We start from the raw sequence: 18,643 nt of genomic DNA on the forward strand, positions 1-18,643 counted from the left end.
GGTTATGGATGTAACCCTGGATCCCTGAAAGAGAAGACGGCCACCAACCTGCAAGGTCGCATTGGTTGCCTTAGCCTGGTTCGATGCAAAAAGAGGAAGTGAGCTCCGTGGAGTGACTGTTTGTTCCCTCGGGAGGTGGGACCAAGGACGTCACTCCCCGGAGGGGCCTATCAGCAGCGCTGACATGAATACCTGACCTGTGGCAGACATATTATTATTTATTTCTTAGCAGACGCCCGTATCCAGGGGGACTTACAATTGTTACAAGATATCACATTATTTTACATACAATTACATTATTTTTTTGCACATTAATTTTACATACAATTATCCATTTATACAGTTGGGTTTTTACTGGAGCAATCTAGGTAAAGTACCTTGCTTAAGGGTACAGCAGCAGTGTCCCCAACCTGGGATTGAACCCACGACCCTCCCTGCAAAAGTCCAGAGCCCTAACCACTACTCCACACTGCTGTATTGTTGGTGGTCGTCTTCTCTTTCAGGGTTACATCTGTAACCTAACGATAACCCATATTTAGGGCTGCTGTTTTTTGGTGGTTATTAATTTAATTTTTCAGTGTTTATTTTTAGTTATAGTCAAGATTATAGATACCCTGAAATTGTTTTCACTTTTGATATACTGTATGAGATTATTATTCTATATACTGTATGAGATTATTATTTTGATATAATGTATGAGATTATTATTCTATATACTGTATGAGATTATTATTATGATATATACTGTATGAGATTATTATTTTGATATAATGTATGAGATTATTATTCTATATACTGTATGAGATTATTATTATGATATATACTGTATGAGATTATTATTTTGATGTAATGTATGAGATTATTATTCTATATACTGTATGAGATTATTATTATGATATATACTGTATGAGATTATTATTTTGATATAATGTATGAGATTATTATTTTATATACTGTATGAGATTATTATTCTATATACTGTATGAGATTATTATTTTGATATAATGTATGAGATTATTATTTTGATATAATGTATGATATTATTATTGTATATACTGTATGAGATTATTATTATGATATAATGTATGAGATTATTATTATGATATATACTGTATGAGATTATTATTATTCTATATACTGTATGAGATTATTATTTTGATATAATGTATGAGATTATTATTCTATATACTGTGAGATTATTTTGATGTATACTGTATGAGATTATTTGATATACTTGTGACACGATGGCTTGTGTGGTGACATCAGACCAGGAAGAAAATCATAACAGTACTGTGGTATGGAAGCGCTGCTGCGTGAGTTTATTGAAAAGAAAAGATTTAAACACAAAACACTGAACAAAACAAAAGGCACAATGCCAAAACAGACAGACAAACACAGTGAACACTAAACACACAAGTATGGTGCTGAGCTGTGTCAGCACGAGCAGCAACTGCTTCAGTTTTAGAATGATCTTACTCTCCTTCTATGTCCTGAACACAGCAACCCCGAGTGAAAGATGAGTGCCTCTTATATGCAGCTGTGCCTGGCTCGATTGTTTGTTAAATCATTCAATTTGAGCAGGCACAGTCTGCACGTGAACTAATTGTGCTCCCCGTGCACCCTTACAAATACACACTTTAATCTGCACGTGAAGTGATTGTGCAACCCCTGTGCCTGAATACAAATATACATTTACATCACCTAATAATGTCAAATCTGCCTCATATCCTATTCCAGGCCTTCTCTTTTAAAAACGATTGCATTTTTAAACACGATTCACCTGGATTTATTTAGAAACCACCCTCATTAACACATACGTGCTATTATTTCTACTATCAATGTTTTTACCTGGCCTGACGAGCTCTTTATCGCCGAAGTGCTGTGAGAAATTGTCACTGTCATGCATATTCATGAGCAGTCAAGACTGGGGCGTGGTTTGGGAGCGGGTAGATTAGGGCTATTATTATTATTATTATTATTATTATTATTGCAATCACTATTACAAATAGTACTAATGCCTCCGAGGTGTTCCGCATTTAATTGTGGCGACACAGTAAACAAAATTGTAATATCTCCCTTTTCAATTTTCCACGAAATAATATTTTGTAAGTTTTACAAAATGAATTCGGCTTTTAATTTATATACAGTAGATGCTGCTTGGTAGCCATCAAAAAGTTGTCATTATCTGAAAGTTGTTAAGCGAAAAACCATAGGATAGGATTGGTTCCTGTAAAAATGTTAATAACCAAAAGTTGTCTTTATCAGAGTTGCTAATAAGCAGCATCTATTGTATAAATGCATAATTAAAAAATGCATTGTCTATTTATGGTCTGTATCTATTAATTAATAGCAGCTGCTTCATTAAAAAGATGTATTTCTTTAAGAAGCTTGTCATAGGGTGGTCTGCTTCATATCCTTTCTCCTTATACATATGATCCATTATTTACACATTAGTAAAAAGTGCCTATTATTAAAAATACAATGTCTATTATTAAAAATACAATATCTATTATTGAAAATAGTGTCTATTATTAAATACTGTATATTTGGGTCATTCTGCAGAAAGGGACACATTGGGGTACCAAAAAATTGAGAAATTGATGTGATATTTTTTTTAGTGAAACAACCAAAATTAAATAAGAAAAAATCTTATCTGCATATAACAACTCATCCAAGCTGAAATTGTAATGTATTTTTAAAAATAATTTTGTTTGAAAATGTTTTAGCACATAACCTGTCATTACCGTAACACAACTAAAAACTATATAGTGTATGAAGAGAAATATACATCTCATTGATTAGGCATTATTACATTACACATTAGGGAAAATGTGTATTTCATTTTGCAAAAGATAAACTTTGATTTTCATATTTATTGACTAATAAAATTAAAGTTAAACTTAGCTTTGGCACTTTTATCAGGTTTTGTACTGATATTTTTAATTAAGAAATTATGTTAGCAATGATGAAATATGTTAGAAAGTATACCAAACTTATATATATATATATTTTAATATGAGCCCCTTAACCCTTTGCTAATATAACTTTCACTCCTGCCAATGCTGCTGCAATTATATTCACTAAAATAACTTTTTTTAACATTACATAACATTAATTACAGTTACAGTAACGGTAATGACACTTACAGATTTAAACATTTATGTGTTATTAATTAAGCAACTGCTTCATTTAAAAAGATGCACATTTCCATACATCGATCCTAGAAATAATAACACGTATGTGTTAGGAGGTGTGTCTAAATAAATCCAGGTGAATCCTGTTTAAAAATGCAATCGTTTTACAAACAGAAGGCTTGGGATGGGAAACGAGGCAGATTGTAACAGAACTCTGGGTTCCCATGATGCACCGGTTCGACAGTGACGCAAGAAAAGGCGGAGTTGACTATGTTGTGTAGATGGAAGATCTTTGGTCCTAATAAGACTCAAAATTCCCTCCCCTTCGGAATTTTTGATTGGGTGTCGCTGAAACACAATGAGAGTTGAGTAACAATACTGTGGTATGGTTGGATAACACAACTGCCAATCAAGAGAAAGGCGTAGTTAGGTTGCGAGTGAGGCTGATTTTAGTCGGAAGTAGTTAACTGTTATTGTTGTGAGTGGAGACATGTAGCGGTTGAATTTAAATCATCTTTATTTTTAAAACGGTAATTAGTCTTTTAATGGCTTTATTGTTTTAACACGCGGGCTATAAAAATGCCTGCATATAATAATGTTGTTTTTAACTCGTAATACAGCTTTGAAGGTGTTGTAACGCATGTGGTAAAATCTAACTAATTATGTTTAAGTTTATTTGTAGTTAATACCAGGCGGTAAGTTACCTGCAAAGCTCAAAAGGTATGTTAAATATTCCGTGAAATCTGACTTCATCGGGTTTCGCCGACTTGCAGTGACATCCATAGTGCTGCTTTCATCAAAAAATAATAATACAAATAAAAAGAGAGTTTGTGTTGGGGTTTCTTCGATGTTCTTAGTCATGTGGCTGTAGGACGGGCTTGGCTTATTAAAGATGCGACATATCTAAATGAGAAGTAAAAACCAGCCCTGCTGTAATCAGAAATGAAACGCTACGAGTAGAACTCGGCTCATTGAAATAACGGTGTAGACAGGGTACAACAACACAGTGAAACAAGTAATCCAATCCTAACAGTATACCTCAGTGGATAGTTATAGACTGTTGAAACCCTGCAGCATATGGGTAGTTTTTACCGGTTCAGGTTATATGGAAATCGCATACTGAGACTTCAGGTTCTTGAAGGTGCACCTGGGTAGTGGTGGCTTACTGGTATGTTTGATATATTGATTTTGAGATGATAATTACATGATGCACCTGGGCCGTGCTGTAGGGCTCTAGGGGTCACTATCAGCAAGTTCTTGTTATCACACGACTTAGTATTGCATGCTGTGGTTCCTCTGGAAAAGCAGTGCCGCTGGAGTGTGGATTTGGGTTCTAATCTACGATTTGCCAACCTTTCAGGGGTGCTGCATTGGCCTTTGCCGTTCAGCAGGGTTAAGGAGGAAAATAGTCAAGGAATTTAATAAATAGAGAATAATGCATGTGTGATATTATAATTTAATGCCCACCCTAGGGGTGGGGTTTATCACACACTGCCCCATGCAGTTTTTTTTTTTTTTTTTTAAATAATCTCTGGTGAGCAATTTTTTCCTGCCAGAGTTCTGTTGGTTGTTGTGGGGTCGTGCTGTGTTGCTGGTGGTAATGAGCGCGTGTTTCCTGTAATAATCAGCCTGGGAAAATATCAACTGGATGACCCCATTAGAAAAATGTATATATAAAGAGAGATATGTTTATGACTTTTTTTCTGTTGGCTGTCAGCACAGGGGTGTGATGATGAATTTTGATGGGCTGGACCCAGGAATGGGGGACTACCCCCCTGCTCTTCACGCAAGTCTGGATCCAGGCATGGAGCAGTCCCTGGACCCCCGGCTTGACCCGTCCCTGCTTCAGAGTGTGGAGCTCGACCCTGCCGGGCTGCCTGTGCCAGTGCAGGGGTCTGACTCGGTTCACCTGCCGGAGGGCATGTACTCCGAGCTGCACAGTGTGGTATCGGAGGGGGGGGTGCCGGTCTGTGCCTCCCACTTCGACTTGCAGGAGGAGCTGCTGTGGATTGGAAACCACAGGGTAAGAGAACACTGCCAAACACACTCCATAATGTGAAGGACAGGAGTCTTCACTGCCAAACACACTCCATAATGTGAAGGACAGGAGTCTTCACTGCCAAACACACTCCATAATGTGAAGGACAGGAGTCTTGAGGGTAACTCTGTGTACCCTAGAACAAGGGGGGGGATGTTGTTGATTGAAGTCTTTACATCTTTAAAGTAGTTAAAGTAAAACCAAGACAGTTGGAAATTGAGAGGACTTTGAGAGTAGGAGGCACTTCTTTACACAGAGGACATGGGATGGGTTACCTAGCCATGTAATTGATGTTGAATCACTGGAATCCTGTAAGACCTGACTTAACAAAGTTTTGAGAACTGTCAGCTACTAGGAACCCGACGAGCACTGATGGGCCAAATAGCCTCCTCTCGTTGATAACTGTTCCTGTATGTATGAAGTTGTGAACAAGCTCCTCCCCTCTCCATGCAGGGCCATGCCACCTCCTTCTTCGGCCCCACGATGGGCCGCTACTCCTCCTTCCAGGTGCACGCCTCTGATGACATCCGACAGATCCACAGCATGGAGAGCGGAGTGCTGTTCCTGTCCAAGAGCAACCTGAAATGTGTGACCCGCGGGGGGCTCGTCATGTTCGATTACCTGTGAGTGTCACTTCTTTATTTACCGGGTTTTACTGAACAATTCTCTGATTTTACAAAAGCTATAGGTCGGTATTTAAAATGTGAAAATACCAATTTACACCAATCTGTCACTTCACATTCGTAGAGACATTTGTGAAATGTATTTAGTATAATCTGGGGCTCTTTGTTTAACACACTGCAATCCTGATACAGACTCAATGCTTTACACGGTTGCATGAAATGTTTCTCATTGAATTTCCAGCTCCTTTTAACACTGGGACCAGGGGTGATGCAGTGGGAGGGAGTGTGTTTGATTTCCTGTTCGGGTTGGACTATAATGACATTTTCAATTTTCTGAAAAGGATCCCGATAACCACTATTAAGTCACGACTTTCTCCCTAGTTAGTAGTCTCCCACACACTTCCTCTTTCGTGGTCTGTTTTTCACTTGCTAGTTTTTTAAGGCTTTACCTCTGTTCTCTCCCATAGTGAAGGCAGGAGACAGATCTCTTTTTGATGCACAGTTAAATTACATGACTAGGTAATCAGTTGGCTGGTGCTTATTCCTGTTGAATGAAGTGCAGCTCAGATCTCCAGTTCTTGAGAAGGAATAAATAATTCTTGTGGAACAGTCAGGTATCCCCAGAACAATTTAAACACTGGATCTTCACATCAGACCCCTTTCGCAGTGCTTTGGCACAAGTTTCTAACTTCTATACTGTTTAAAATGCCTCACTGTTCTGTAATACTTGAGGGTAGCCTGCAGTAAAGAGCCTCCTTGTTCATCTGGAAGAGAGCTGCCAGTTCACTGAAGTTCAGTGAATAAACAGGTGCTTGTTTCAGGATGGAGGAATCTGCAGACATGCACAGCCTGCTCCTCACAGACAATACCACAGCGCTGGTGGGAGGGCTGCAGAATTACGTGACGCAGATCGACCTCAACACTGTGCAGGAGACACAGAAGGTAAGTGGGGATGGAGAGGTCTGCCTGCTGTCTTATCTGTAGCCATGCAAAGTGGTTGTCACGCAAGCCAAAAGTATACAAGGCCAATTCCATTTTCAATGTTCTCACAATAGAATTGATGATCCAATATGGCAATCTCATAATAGACTTTTTGTAATTTAGTTCCTAGTGTGTTTGAATTAAATGTTTAGTGGAAATCGGTCATGAAAGCTATCCAAAGTAGGCCAAACCTGTTTTCAAGTTTCTCAAAACGGATGTGAATTTATGATTTCTATAACACTTTGTACATATAAACAGTTTTTACTCATGTTCAAGGCAATGCAATGAACACCAGTAAGAGCATAAGACATTCTAGAACTATAAAAGGCCATTCAGCCCAGCTGTGCTCGCTCGCTTTGATGCAAGCGTGGTCCGTTAGCACTCAGGAGAGAAAAAAAACAAACAAAAAAAAACAGGTTAGTAGAGGAAATGAAACCTCTGGGAATCCGTGGCTAAACGGACCGCCCTTCCACCAGACAGCTAGCTAAAGGTCTTATTATTTTCACAGAGAGGGTTATACAGTATTGTTCATGACAGCATCCAGTCTGTTCTTGAAGGATCTGATAGTCTGCTTCAACAACTCTGTCCGGCAGCCTGTTCCAATGGTTCACCCTCCTTTCTGTGAAAAAGCTCCTTCTCCCCTCGGTTCTGAATATGCCCTTCTTCAGCTTCCACCTGTGGCCCCTGGTTCTGTTCTCTGTGACCTGTGAAAAATAATTCTCAGCAGTTACTTTTGTTAAACCCCTTGACAATTTGAAATACCTCTATTAAGATGCCTCTGACTCTCCTTCTTTCTAGGCTGTACAGATTCAGCTCTTTCAGTCTATGTTCATTTGACATGCCCTTCAATCCTGGAATGAATCGTGTTGCTCTCCTCTGTACTCTCTCCAATGCTTCAATGTCTTTCTTATGATATGGGGACCAGAACTGAACACAGTATTCTAGGTGTGGTCGTACCAGTGCATTGCATAATTGCATTTGTGCATCTTTCATGTAGGAAGATTAGACCTACGAAGTATAATAATACATTTTAGGGATAGCACCAATTCGTCGACCACAGAAACAGGTGTTGGACTAATCACACGCTTCAGTCTCAAAGCAGCAGCAGCAACAGTAATGTTAGTGTGTGTTTAAACTGTAGAGAACTAGCAGTGCCAGTAGTTTATTTGTATTCAGCCATTTGAATTGAAAACGATTGTGTTGCGTGTGGTTTATAAATGACATTTCAGAACATTCATAAGTGCACAAGCAGTTTTAAAATAGAGTGCACAGACAGTGCATTCACAAGTAGAGCACCATGAAATAAACTATTAATATCTTTTAAAGTGACAACTATTTTTACCTTGACCATTCAGCAAATTAGTAATCATTCTACTCCTAATTATACAGTATGTTAGGTAAGATTTACTGGAATGATTTTGTTAGCACCAGGCACTTTTAACCACAGTATAAAGGTTTTAATGTGATCTCAGTCTGCTTCGTTTCTCTTTCCTAGTTCTCTGTGGAGGTTCCTGGGGTGGCCATCATGAGGCATTCCAACCGATTCTTCTTCTGTGGCCACACGTCTGGAAAGGTACTTGCTGTGTTTTTCACTGTGTGCTGTTACGAGCTGGGCGCTGTTCTGCAATAATGTTGCTGTGTCTCGCTGCTTGATGTTTGTGCTGCTGCAGGTGTCTCTGAGAGACCTGCGCTCCTTCACGCTGGAGCAGGAGTTCGACGCGTACTCGGGCAGCCTGTCTGACTTTGACGTGCACGGAAACCTGCTGGTGACCTGCGGCTTCTCCAGCAGGATGAGCGGGCAGGCCTGTGAGCGCTTCCTCATGGTCTATGACCTGCGCATGATGAGGGCCATCTCCCCCCTCCAGGTGCACGTGGACCCCCTCTTCCTGCGCTTCATCCCCACCTACACCTCCAGACTCGCCATCATCTCACAGACTGGTAATGCTGCTGCACTGCTGTGTTCAATTCTGATACCAAACACTGTGACCCTGGAGAGAGTCCAACAAAAAGCAGCCAGGGCTAGGAATGCGCTACGAAGAGTGAGGGAGCTGAACAGAATTAGGGGGGACTGGACTGAAGTCGTTAAGATCTTAAAAGGGGTTGACAGTTAACCCTAACCAGTACTTTTAAGCCCAGCACCAAGACCTGAACCAAGGGACACAGTTGTTGACTTAGGACAGAACGTAGGAGACACACACACACAGATGTGATGGGATGCAATAAGCAACATGGCTGATGCTAAATCATTGTGATCCTTTAAATAGTCCCCACAGGAATCTGCGGTAAAATTTCCTAAAATCTGCAACAAGAAAAGCAATCTGCAAAATTCTGCGGCCACGACTTTTTAATGAAAAAGTGTTAATGAGTATAAATAAATAAAGTCACAGTTAAATTATTATTTTTTTATTAAATCGCATTACTAAAATCTGAACAAACATGTTTGCCATATTTTATGGAAGTCAAAGAAAGAAAAAAAACATACAATAAAGCAAAGAGTTCACTTTTTAAAACTCTACAGCACTGACTATTGGTTGCCACTTCTTAAAACAATAAAACAATAATTCTTAAAAAATTAATTAGTTATGCCCAAAACATATGACTATATTTAATCACATTAGTGAAAGTTCCTAGCAGAAAAGATTGTAGTGGTGCACTGGGATTCAAATTAGCATTGGTTTTACAAATGTGTACGAGGCTTGGAGCATTTTTGTACAGATGTAACGGTATTTTTAGAAACATGTGTTGTTCACCACAATGTTGTAGTTTGAAAACATATCCACATCAAGACAGCACATAGAAATAGTTTGGAAGCTGTGACAAGCGCTTGGAAACAGTGACAGGCGACACTGATTGGCTGATAAACTCGCTTTTTTGTTTCTTTGACCAAGACCACAATGTGAAAGTGCTGCCATCACAAACCACAAAACAAACAGGAAAGTAGCGATTAAAAAAAAAAAGAGGACTTTCACAAGAATGTTGTCATCCCAAGTAATCGGATCATTCATGTTACTACACCATGTACAGAAAACGTGGTGTATTTCCATATATAATTAGAATGACATCTTTCAGGACCTGCAACATAGGGATATAAGCAAGGTCCTAATTGTTTTTCTCTGACCTTTCACATAGGAGTAACAGAACAACGCTTTGAACTTGCGACTAAACTATGAAATCCTTTTGTAAAATAATAATAGTAATAAGCTTACCTTATTTCGTTCTTCAGTAGCCACTGTTTGTCTTTCCATGGTCGTTGTCACGGTCTTCTGCTGTTTTATCAGAAGCTATGACGGTGAGTTATTGGAAATACGGGACTTGCATTTTGCATGTGTGTCCTATCTTTTGCTGTTATATTCGGTGCTAATGTAGATTTGTTTCCGGAGCTCACCGATGGTCTATAGCCATCTCCATGGCTGAAGCTCGCACTGAAACCCCTCCACACTTCTCACTATACAAATAGAGTGCATGCGCTGCAGGGACATGTGCAGTGATAGTAGGGAGCAAATGTTTGAGATTTTGGTTTTTTGCAAAAAATTGAGAATTCCGCGGTAGAGAGCAAATTCCATGATTTTTTTTCCCGAGATCACTGAATTGCGGAATCCTGGAGGGGGCTATTTAAAATGTATGGACAAGAGGAGGAGCCTATTAGTGCTAATCCGGTTCCTAGAAGCTGATCAATCTCAAAACCTAGTCAAGTCAGGGTTAAAGATCCCAGTGGTTCAGCAACATGGCTAGGTAACCCATTCCATACCCTCACCACTCTGTGTGTAGAAGTCTCCTATAACAACTTATTTGCAGAGTCAAATTGTCAAACTAAAAATAGTTGACTAGTTGAAAAGTTGGTAAATATTAATAAGTCATGTATTTGATTATATCTGGTGCTCCATTGGTGAATGTTTTGCAACACTTTGCTATATGTACACTGTTTTTAAATGTCATTTATGTGCGCTACACAATTGCTTTCAATTCAAACAGCTGAATACAATCAAAATATTGACGTTGCTAGTTCTCTACTACAGTTTTTAAAGACACAAAAACATTACTGTGTTGCTATTGCTTTGAAATTGAAGCATGGATCAGTCTGACAGTTTCTAAAGCCGACTGTCATTTTTCTAGTTGACTATTCGGTGCTACCCCTAGTCCAGCCTATAGCCTTTCCCAATCTGTGATTCTTATTCCCTTTGGCTTTTCTCCCCAGGGCAGTGTCAGTTCTGTGAGCCCACAGGCCTGGCTAACCTGGCTGATGTGTTCCATGTGAACACGGTGGGACAGCTCATGAGTTTCGACGTGTCCTCCAGCAAGCAGGCGCTGGCTTTCGGAGACTCGGGGGGCTGTGTGCACCTGTGGAGCGACTCGGCCGAGGCCTCCTTCAACAGCTATTCACGGGAGCCCGAGTTTGCACTGCCCTGCATGGTGGACACGCTACCCCACCTGGACTGGAACCACGACCTGCTGCCCCTCTCCCTCATCCCAGTGCCTCTGAGCAGCCCTGAGCAGCTGCTGTCAGACTGGGCTTCTGCATACATTCTCCCGCAGCCCAGGTAACACCAGGGGAACTGGGGAAAGACAGGGTGGGGAAGAAAGTAAAAAGGCAAACGGAGTGCTTGGGTATATAGAAGGGGTAGAACAACTAGTAATTTGGAGTCTCAAGTTTTAGACCAGATGAGTGGAAACTGTCTTATACATAACAGTAAAGGGGATGCTGTTTCAACAGCTTAAATTCTTTCAGGTAAGAGACTGTGGCAAAGTGGTGAGTGAATACAAAACAGTCAGACAACGAGTTACAGGTGCAAGGGTGTTTATTGATATCTCGTGTATCACTCTGTTTGTAATCCCCAGGTTTGACCCGTAACCAAAAGTCCTGTGTACACTGACATGTAGCACACACAGTTCCTACAGTGATTGAATTAGTGCTCGTGGTGTAAAGACAGTTCTCTGTGAACAAAAGAAAAGTGCTGGTGTTCGGGTTTGATGCTGGCTGAGTAGCGACAGCTCCGGATCGTGCTAGTAGTCTAAAATAACAAACAGACAGTTTTTACTTTGACAAACAAAACATAACACTCACGTTCTTTTGGTTTCACAAGCTTTTGTTTTCTTCTACGTTTTCGTTCTAACCATTTACAAAGGAACAGATCACTTACACTACGATCCCTGTATATACCCTCCCTCATGACCCCTAGGTTAACGAACGCCAAGAATCATTCGATCTCTGTCACAGAGACACAAAAATAAGGACTAAATATGTTGACATTCTTGTGTACGGGTACTGATTCCTTGTTTAATATAAGAATGATGTAAAATGATTTTTCAGTGTGTTCACAGAGTCTGTTTAGCTACAGTTAATGCAGAGTTTTACTGCAGTTTGTTTTTGTACTTGGCATCATGTTTTAGGCTCACCATAGTTCCCCTTTATTAAAGTTTCACAGTCGTGTAAAACTAATGGTTGACGTGCTTTATATTGTAGTTCAATTTTTAATCCATAACAAAACAACCATTTGCAGGAATGGGAAAGCTTGCAAGAATGCAGATACTATCTGAAGTGCGACTTCCACTTTTGTTTATTTATTTATATATATATATATATATATATTTTTTTTAATTTAGTCGTTGCTAATTTTATTTTATTTTTATTTTCTCCACAATTTAGAATGGCCAATTATTGTTTAGGCTCAGCTCACCGCTACCACCCCTGCACTGACTCGGGAGGGCGAAGACGAACACACGCTGTCCTCCGAAGCGTGTGCCGTCAGCTTTTTTTCACACTGCGGACTCACCATGCAGCCACCCAAGAGCTACAGCGTCGGAGGACAACGCAGCTCAGGGCATCTTACAGACAAGCCCGCAGACGCCTGGCCAGACTACAGGGGTCACTGGTGCGCGGTGAGCTGAGGACACCCTGGCCGACCTAACACTCCCTCCCCCCGGGCGGCGCTCGGCCAATTGAGCGCCGCCCCCTGGGAGCTCCCGTCCTCGGTCGGCAGTGGAATAGCCTGGACTCGAACCGGCGACGTCCAGGCTATAGGGCACATCCTGCACTCCACACGGAGCGCTTTTACTGGATGCGCCACTCGAGAGACCCCATTATTCATTTTTTTTGACAGTGTGTATTTGAGATGATTACATAATGTTTAAATGAGTATATAACAAACACATAGCATAAGAGAAGCAGGGCCTACCCAGTGACTGCTTCCAGTGTTCATGCAGACTTTCTCTTCAGTGCAGGTGTTTAATGCAATGTTGACGTGCCTGGAACAGCATTATGTGTGCTGTAGTTGTGCAAGGCAGCTCGCTATGTGATAGATGTGAATGACAGAGCTGCAAAACTAATATTTATCAACGTTTAAACGCTAACTGAATTTGAGGGCCTTGATTGACTGCATTCAAGTAGTATTTTTTATTTAGTAGTCGCCAATTATTTTTTAATCATTTTCTCCCAATTTAGAATATCCAATTATTACATAAGCTCACCTCACCACTACCACCTGTGCGCTGACTCGGGAGTGGTAAAGACAAACACACTGTCCTCCGAAGCGTGTGCAGTCAGCTGACCGCTTCTTTTCACGCTGCAGACTCGCCTGCCATGCAGCCACCTCAGAGCTACAGCGTTGGAGGACAACGCAGCTCCCGAGCAGCTTACAGGCAAGCCCGCAGTCAACTAGTCACTTTAACAATCCTAATCAGTACTTAAGCACAGCACAGAAACCAGGATCAGAGGACATTGTATAAAATGAAGACTCAACAAGAGTTTTGAGATGAGTCAGGTACTGGGAATGGAATGGCCTCCTCTTATTGCTCATTTTTCTTATGTTATAGTTAGCAGTCAGTAAGATCTATGTACATGGCAGCTTGTGCTAACCCTTTCTCAAACTGCTCTTCCCTAGACACGCTCCTCCTGTGGACCCTGAGATCCTCCGCACTATGAAGACAGTTGGGTTTATCGGCTATGCTCCCAATCCCAGGAACAGACTGCGAAACCAGGCAAGGCCCTGAGCAAATACATGCCGGGGGACCATCCATATTGTCACCTGAAACTTCTCCCTGTAACAAGTCTGCGTGTCAACAAATGATGCTATATTATTGTGGCAAAGTGGTTTGCAGTTCGCAGGTGTAGCAGCTCTTTATTTGTGCTGTAAATAATAGTAACTGGCCCTACACAGTGATGTGTCTGGCACAGTTAAAACCTACGGGGTTCAGTCCCGAAATAACCCTAATAAAGACACACACTTTATACACACACACGATCACTAAGTCCAATAGTGAGTGCTCCTAGTGCAAGTGGTGAATTATACAGTAATTAGTGAAACAGCAGTGCAGTGGTGTAGTCCAGGGTTGGTGCTGGCTTTTAGACTGCTCCTGGGTAGTTTAGCCGTCTAACAATGACAAATACAATTATTAATAGACAGACAAAAACAACACGAAAAACACTTGCGGTTAAATCACACTCGTACGTCCTTATGACGGGATGGCTTGCAGTGGTGAGGTGTGGTGACGTCACGGACCAGGAAGTAACTGCACCAAAACAATGGATGGGCGGGTGAAACTGAACGCAATGGCGGTCAGCTGGATTTATTAATAAACAAAACAAAAGATTTAAACAAACAACAAAACATAAAGGCGCGTTGGCCAAACAAATAAACAGAAACAAGTATATCTTAAATATAGCAATTGTTTTTCCCTCGCTCTCTCCGCTCCACGTACTCTCCTCTGTACACTCACTCCCGCAGCACGGACAGCTGCAGGTTCTTATACTCTGGCCAAGGGGTTAACTAGCTATTAATTATCTTATTACCCCTCGGCCAGAGTCTGCACGCGTTTGGTAAGGATGCGTGACTGTCAGCTAGTTAAATAATTAGTAGCTGATCAGCCACGCATCCTCACGAGGTTTTTAAAAATACAAAAACAATAACAAATACGTGGCGCTGTTATCTGCGCCGCAAACAATAATATAAATAATAATAAATAAATACATAGGGGCGGGACACTCCGCCACAGTCCTTTACAGGTCTTTCCGTAACCATAACAAAGGAACAGATTGCATGGAGGGAGGCTGTGTGGTCCAGTGGTTAAAGAAAAGGGCTTGTAACCTGGAGGTCCCCGGTTCAAATCCCACCTCAGCCACTGACTCATTGTGTGACCGTGAGCAAGTCACTTAACCTCCTTGTGCTCCGTCTTGCGGGTGAGATGTAATTGTAAGTGGCTCTGCAGCTGATGCGTAGTTCACACACCCTAGTCTGTGTAAGTCGCCTTGGATAAAGGCGTCTGCTAAATAAACAAATAATAATAATAATAATAATAATAATAATAATAATAATAATAATAGCATGGCCACATCCCCTTATATACCTTCAGTCACGCCCCCTTCAGTAGGGAGTGCAATCACGTATCCTCCACTCCGTGACTGACACATCACCTACCGCATTAAGGTGATGACTTCTGGTATTGTGACTCCGTCCCCTTTCTGGGTGGCCGACTTCCGACTGATCCTGGAATGAACTCTCTTAATAATATTGTTGAAACTCCAGGTGCCATACAAGACCAAGGAGGCAGAGAATGAGTATGACAGCTATAACCAGGTTCCAGAGTCTCCCATTGGGAGGGAGGAAGAACCACACCTCTACATGGTGCCCAAGAAATACAGAAAGGTAGTGTGTGTGTGTGTGTTTGTGTCTCAATGTGTGTGTCTGTCACTGTGTGTTTCTCTGTGTGTGTCACTGCATCTACACTAGGACTAGATCGACTATCAATTGATAAGGTCGCCACTTAATAATAATAATATCAAAAAAAGTATAATAATTGAAATCGTATATTTGATAATGTGTGGTGCTGTACTCGTCGGTGTTCTGTGCTGTTTGGAGTCTGTTTTAAAACTGCTAGAAGTTTATACAGTAGGCACAAGTTCAAATGTTCAGTGCCACACACTGATGGTGCCTGGTGGTGTTTATAGGACTGCACTGTCTTATGTTTTATTCTGTTTAAAGTTCCCTGTTTCCATTCTACAATGATGTGCAAAATAAATGTCTTTGCTTTGCAGATTATTTTTAAAGTAACTACATTTAGCATAGTTGCTAGTTTTATTCAGCACTGTACAGTACATAATGTCTACAATCGAGAAAGGCCTAACAGGATAACCTTTTCATTCAAATTATTACAATTTACAGTATCTCTGTAAGTAGAGTATCATTCTTTCATTTCTTATGCTTCATAGGTCACGATTAAATACTCCAAGCTGGGTCTTGAAGACTTTGATTTCAAGCATTACAACAAAACCCTGTTTGCAGGATTGGAGCCCCACATCCCCAATGCCTACTGTAACTGCATGATCCAGGTGAATACATTGTTAAACGTGCATTTAAAGGTATTGTTTTACAATGCTGCTGTAACTGCATGATCCAGGTGAATACATTGTTAAACATGCATTTAAAGGTATTGTTTTACAATGCTGCTGTAACTGCATGATCCAGGTGAATACATTGTTAAACATGCATTTAAAGGTATTGTTTTACAATGCTGCTGTAACTGCATGATCCAGGTGAATACATTGTTAAACATGCATTTAAAGGTATTGTTTTACAATGCTGCTGTAACTGCATGATCCAGGTGAATACATTGTTAAACATGCATTTAAAGGTATTGTTTTACAATGCTGCTGTAACTGCATGATCCAGGTGAATACATTGTTAAACATGCATTTAAAGGTATTGTTTTACAATGCTGCTGTAACTGCATGATCCAGGTGAATACATTGTTAAACATGCATTTAAAAGTATTGTTTTACAATGCTGCTGTAACTGCATGATCCAGGTGAATACATTGTTAAACATGCATTTAAAGGTATTGTTTTACAATGCTGCTGTAACTGCATGATCCAGGTGAATACATTGTTAAACGTGCATTTAAAGGTATTATTTTAATAGCAATTCTAAACAAAACTGCTGCATGTCTCTTGCACTCTTTAACGCTACACTTCCTGTTGAAGAAACGTATCCGATATCGTGTGTGTGTGTGCATACATATATAAAAAAAAATGTATGTGTAAAATATATATATATATATATATATAAAATTACACACACAGTCTAACTTCATTATAACGATCCCCCCTGGGACCTGTGGGAAATGTTTGTTATATCAGGGTGTTCACTATAACAGGGTTTGGCAATTTGCTGTATCAGAATAATGAAGAAACACCCAAATTGAATTGAACATCTTTATACAGTAATTCTTTCAAGACACATTGATCAACATTTAAACTGCATATTTAAAAGAAAACAGTAAAGAAATGAAAAAAATAAAAAGTACACTAACATGCTGAATACAGTATTACATGCCCTTTCTCTTGAAAACATACCCAGCATATTTTCCATGCTTTTCTCAATGCACGCTGTTTCAATCTTGTTCCCTCCTCATGCCTGTTGCTATGGTTGCAGTTTGTGTGAAGATGGCAGCGGTTGCATACGTCACACATGATTCACACTACAACAGGTTATCTATGAATCAGCCTGATCTTCGAATTAGCCTACCAAGGTCTTTGTTTTCACTGAGAGAATAACACATTCACACAGGAGAAAGTTCAGTGTCAGTCACTACTGAGATCGTTTTATCCAGGTACATTTTGTAAAAGTGATCGTTCTAAAAGGGCTAATTTCCATTGAAAAAAAACGGTTCTTGCTGCTTGGGTCATTAAAAAAGGGGGTTCATTATAATGAAGTTAGACTTGTTTAAACTTCTAGTCTGCAATTCTCGTTATATGTACACAATCCAGCATTGAAATATGACAGATTTAGCTAATTGTTCAGCATCAAATACATGGAGTCAACTTCCCTTGTGTGCAGGTGCTGTATTTCCTGGAGCCAATCCGATGCCTGGTACAGAATCACCTGTGTCAGAAAGAGTTCTGTCTGGCCTGTGAGCTGGGGTTCCTGTTTCATATGCTAGACCTGTCAAGAGGGGACCCCTGCCAGGTACCTGTGTGTGTGTGTGTGTGTGTGTCTCTCTGTCTGTCAGTGGTAGTCCTGTTTTTCAAGGGTTTAAAAGGGGCTTGTAATACAGTGCTACCCCGTTATAACGACCTGTTGTAGTGTGGAGTCTGTTATAACACGGGAAGGTCGTGGCTGCCATTCCCCCCACTTTAAGTGACCCTGGTGATGTCATCGTGAATTCTGCTGGGATTTGGGAGTGGCTAGTTAGTCACATAGGCAATCATATTCAGTTTTGTTTGCAACCAATGCTGAAAAAGGACGTCAGTAAATGTACGTTTGTTTTCGTAGTTCTGATAAATGAGGACCATGGAAAGGGATTCAAATCCTAAGAACTTTTCTTCGTCGTTTTAGGCCAGCAACTTCCTGCGAGCGTTCCGTACAATTCCAGAAGCCTCTGCGCTGGGGCTGATCCTTGCCGACTCGGACGAGCAGACAGGCAAGGTAAACCTGGGCCGTCTGATCCAGAGCTGGAATCGATTCATCCTGACCCACCTGCACCAGGAGACCCAGGAGCAAGAGGGGCCGCAAGCCTACCGTGGAGTCAGCAACAGGTACAGCTGGAGGGAGGGGGGGGTAGCGATTAACATGGTGTGACACAGCACTGCCCCTAGTGGAGGGGGGACAGTGATTACAGGGTGTGACACCGCACTGCCCCTAGTGGAGGGACCTGGATAGTGAGTTACAGGGTGTGACACAGCACTGCCCCTAGTGGAGGGACCTGGATAGTGAGTTACAGGGTGTGACACAGCACTGCCCCTAGTGGAGGGACCTGGATAGTGAGTTACAGGGTGTGACACAGCACTGCCCCCAGTGGAGGGACCTGGATAGCGATTGTTTTTTTCGAATGTAACTGTTGAAATATAGCTTTTTGCCTTAGTGTTTACATAATAC

The 18,643-nt window shown here is 40.9% G+C and overlaps 1 protein-coding gene across 6 annotated transcripts in view; it reads left to right on the plus strand.

The window, feature by feature from the left end:
* Positions 1 to 3,536: 3,536 nt before the first annotated feature.
* The window catches only part of LOC117401022 (PAN2-PAN3 deadenylation complex catalytic subunit PAN2), a 37,644-nt gene continuing 22,537 nt past the window's right edge, over positions 3,537 to 18,643 (plus strand). The window contains exons 1-13 of one of the 6 annotated variants that reach the window (XM_059011357.1): positions 3,543 to 3,664; positions 3,817 to 3,854; positions 4,852 to 5,157; positions 5,626 to 5,795; positions 6,617 to 6,737; positions 8,272 to 8,349; positions 8,447 to 8,714; positions 10,972 to 11,314; positions 13,655 to 13,751; positions 15,296 to 15,415; positions 15,979 to 16,098; positions 17,606 to 17,734; positions 18,104 to 18,303. In XM_059011357.1, the coding sequence (XP_058867340.1) occupies positions 4,864 to 5,157; positions 5,626 to 5,795; positions 6,617 to 6,737; positions 8,272 to 8,349; positions 8,447 to 8,714; positions 10,972 to 11,314; positions 13,655 to 13,751; positions 15,296 to 15,415; positions 15,979 to 16,098; positions 17,606 to 17,734; positions 18,104 to 18,303 (1,940 nt within the window). In that variant the 5' untranslated portion in view covers positions 3,543 to 3,664; positions 3,817 to 3,854; positions 4,852 to 4,863. Of the gene's footprint in view, positions 3,665 to 3,805; positions 3,855 to 4,851; positions 5,158 to 5,625; positions 5,796 to 6,616; positions 6,738 to 8,271; positions 8,350 to 8,446; positions 8,715 to 10,971; positions 11,315 to 13,654; positions 13,752 to 15,295; positions 15,416 to 15,978; positions 16,099 to 17,605; positions 17,735 to 18,103; positions 18,304 to 18,643 lie in introns of all 6 variants that reach the window. The other 5 variants (XM_059011358.1, XM_059011355.1, XM_059011356.1 and 2 more) reach the window with 5 other exon arrangements.

This window comes from Acipenser ruthenus, chromosome 42, assembly GCF_902713425.1.
Source record: "Acipenser ruthenus chromosome 42, fAciRut3.2 maternal haplotype, whole genome shotgun sequence".
Taxonomy (NCBI): domain Eukaryota; kingdom Metazoa; phylum Chordata; class Actinopteri; order Acipenseriformes; family Acipenseridae; genus Acipenser; species Acipenser ruthenus.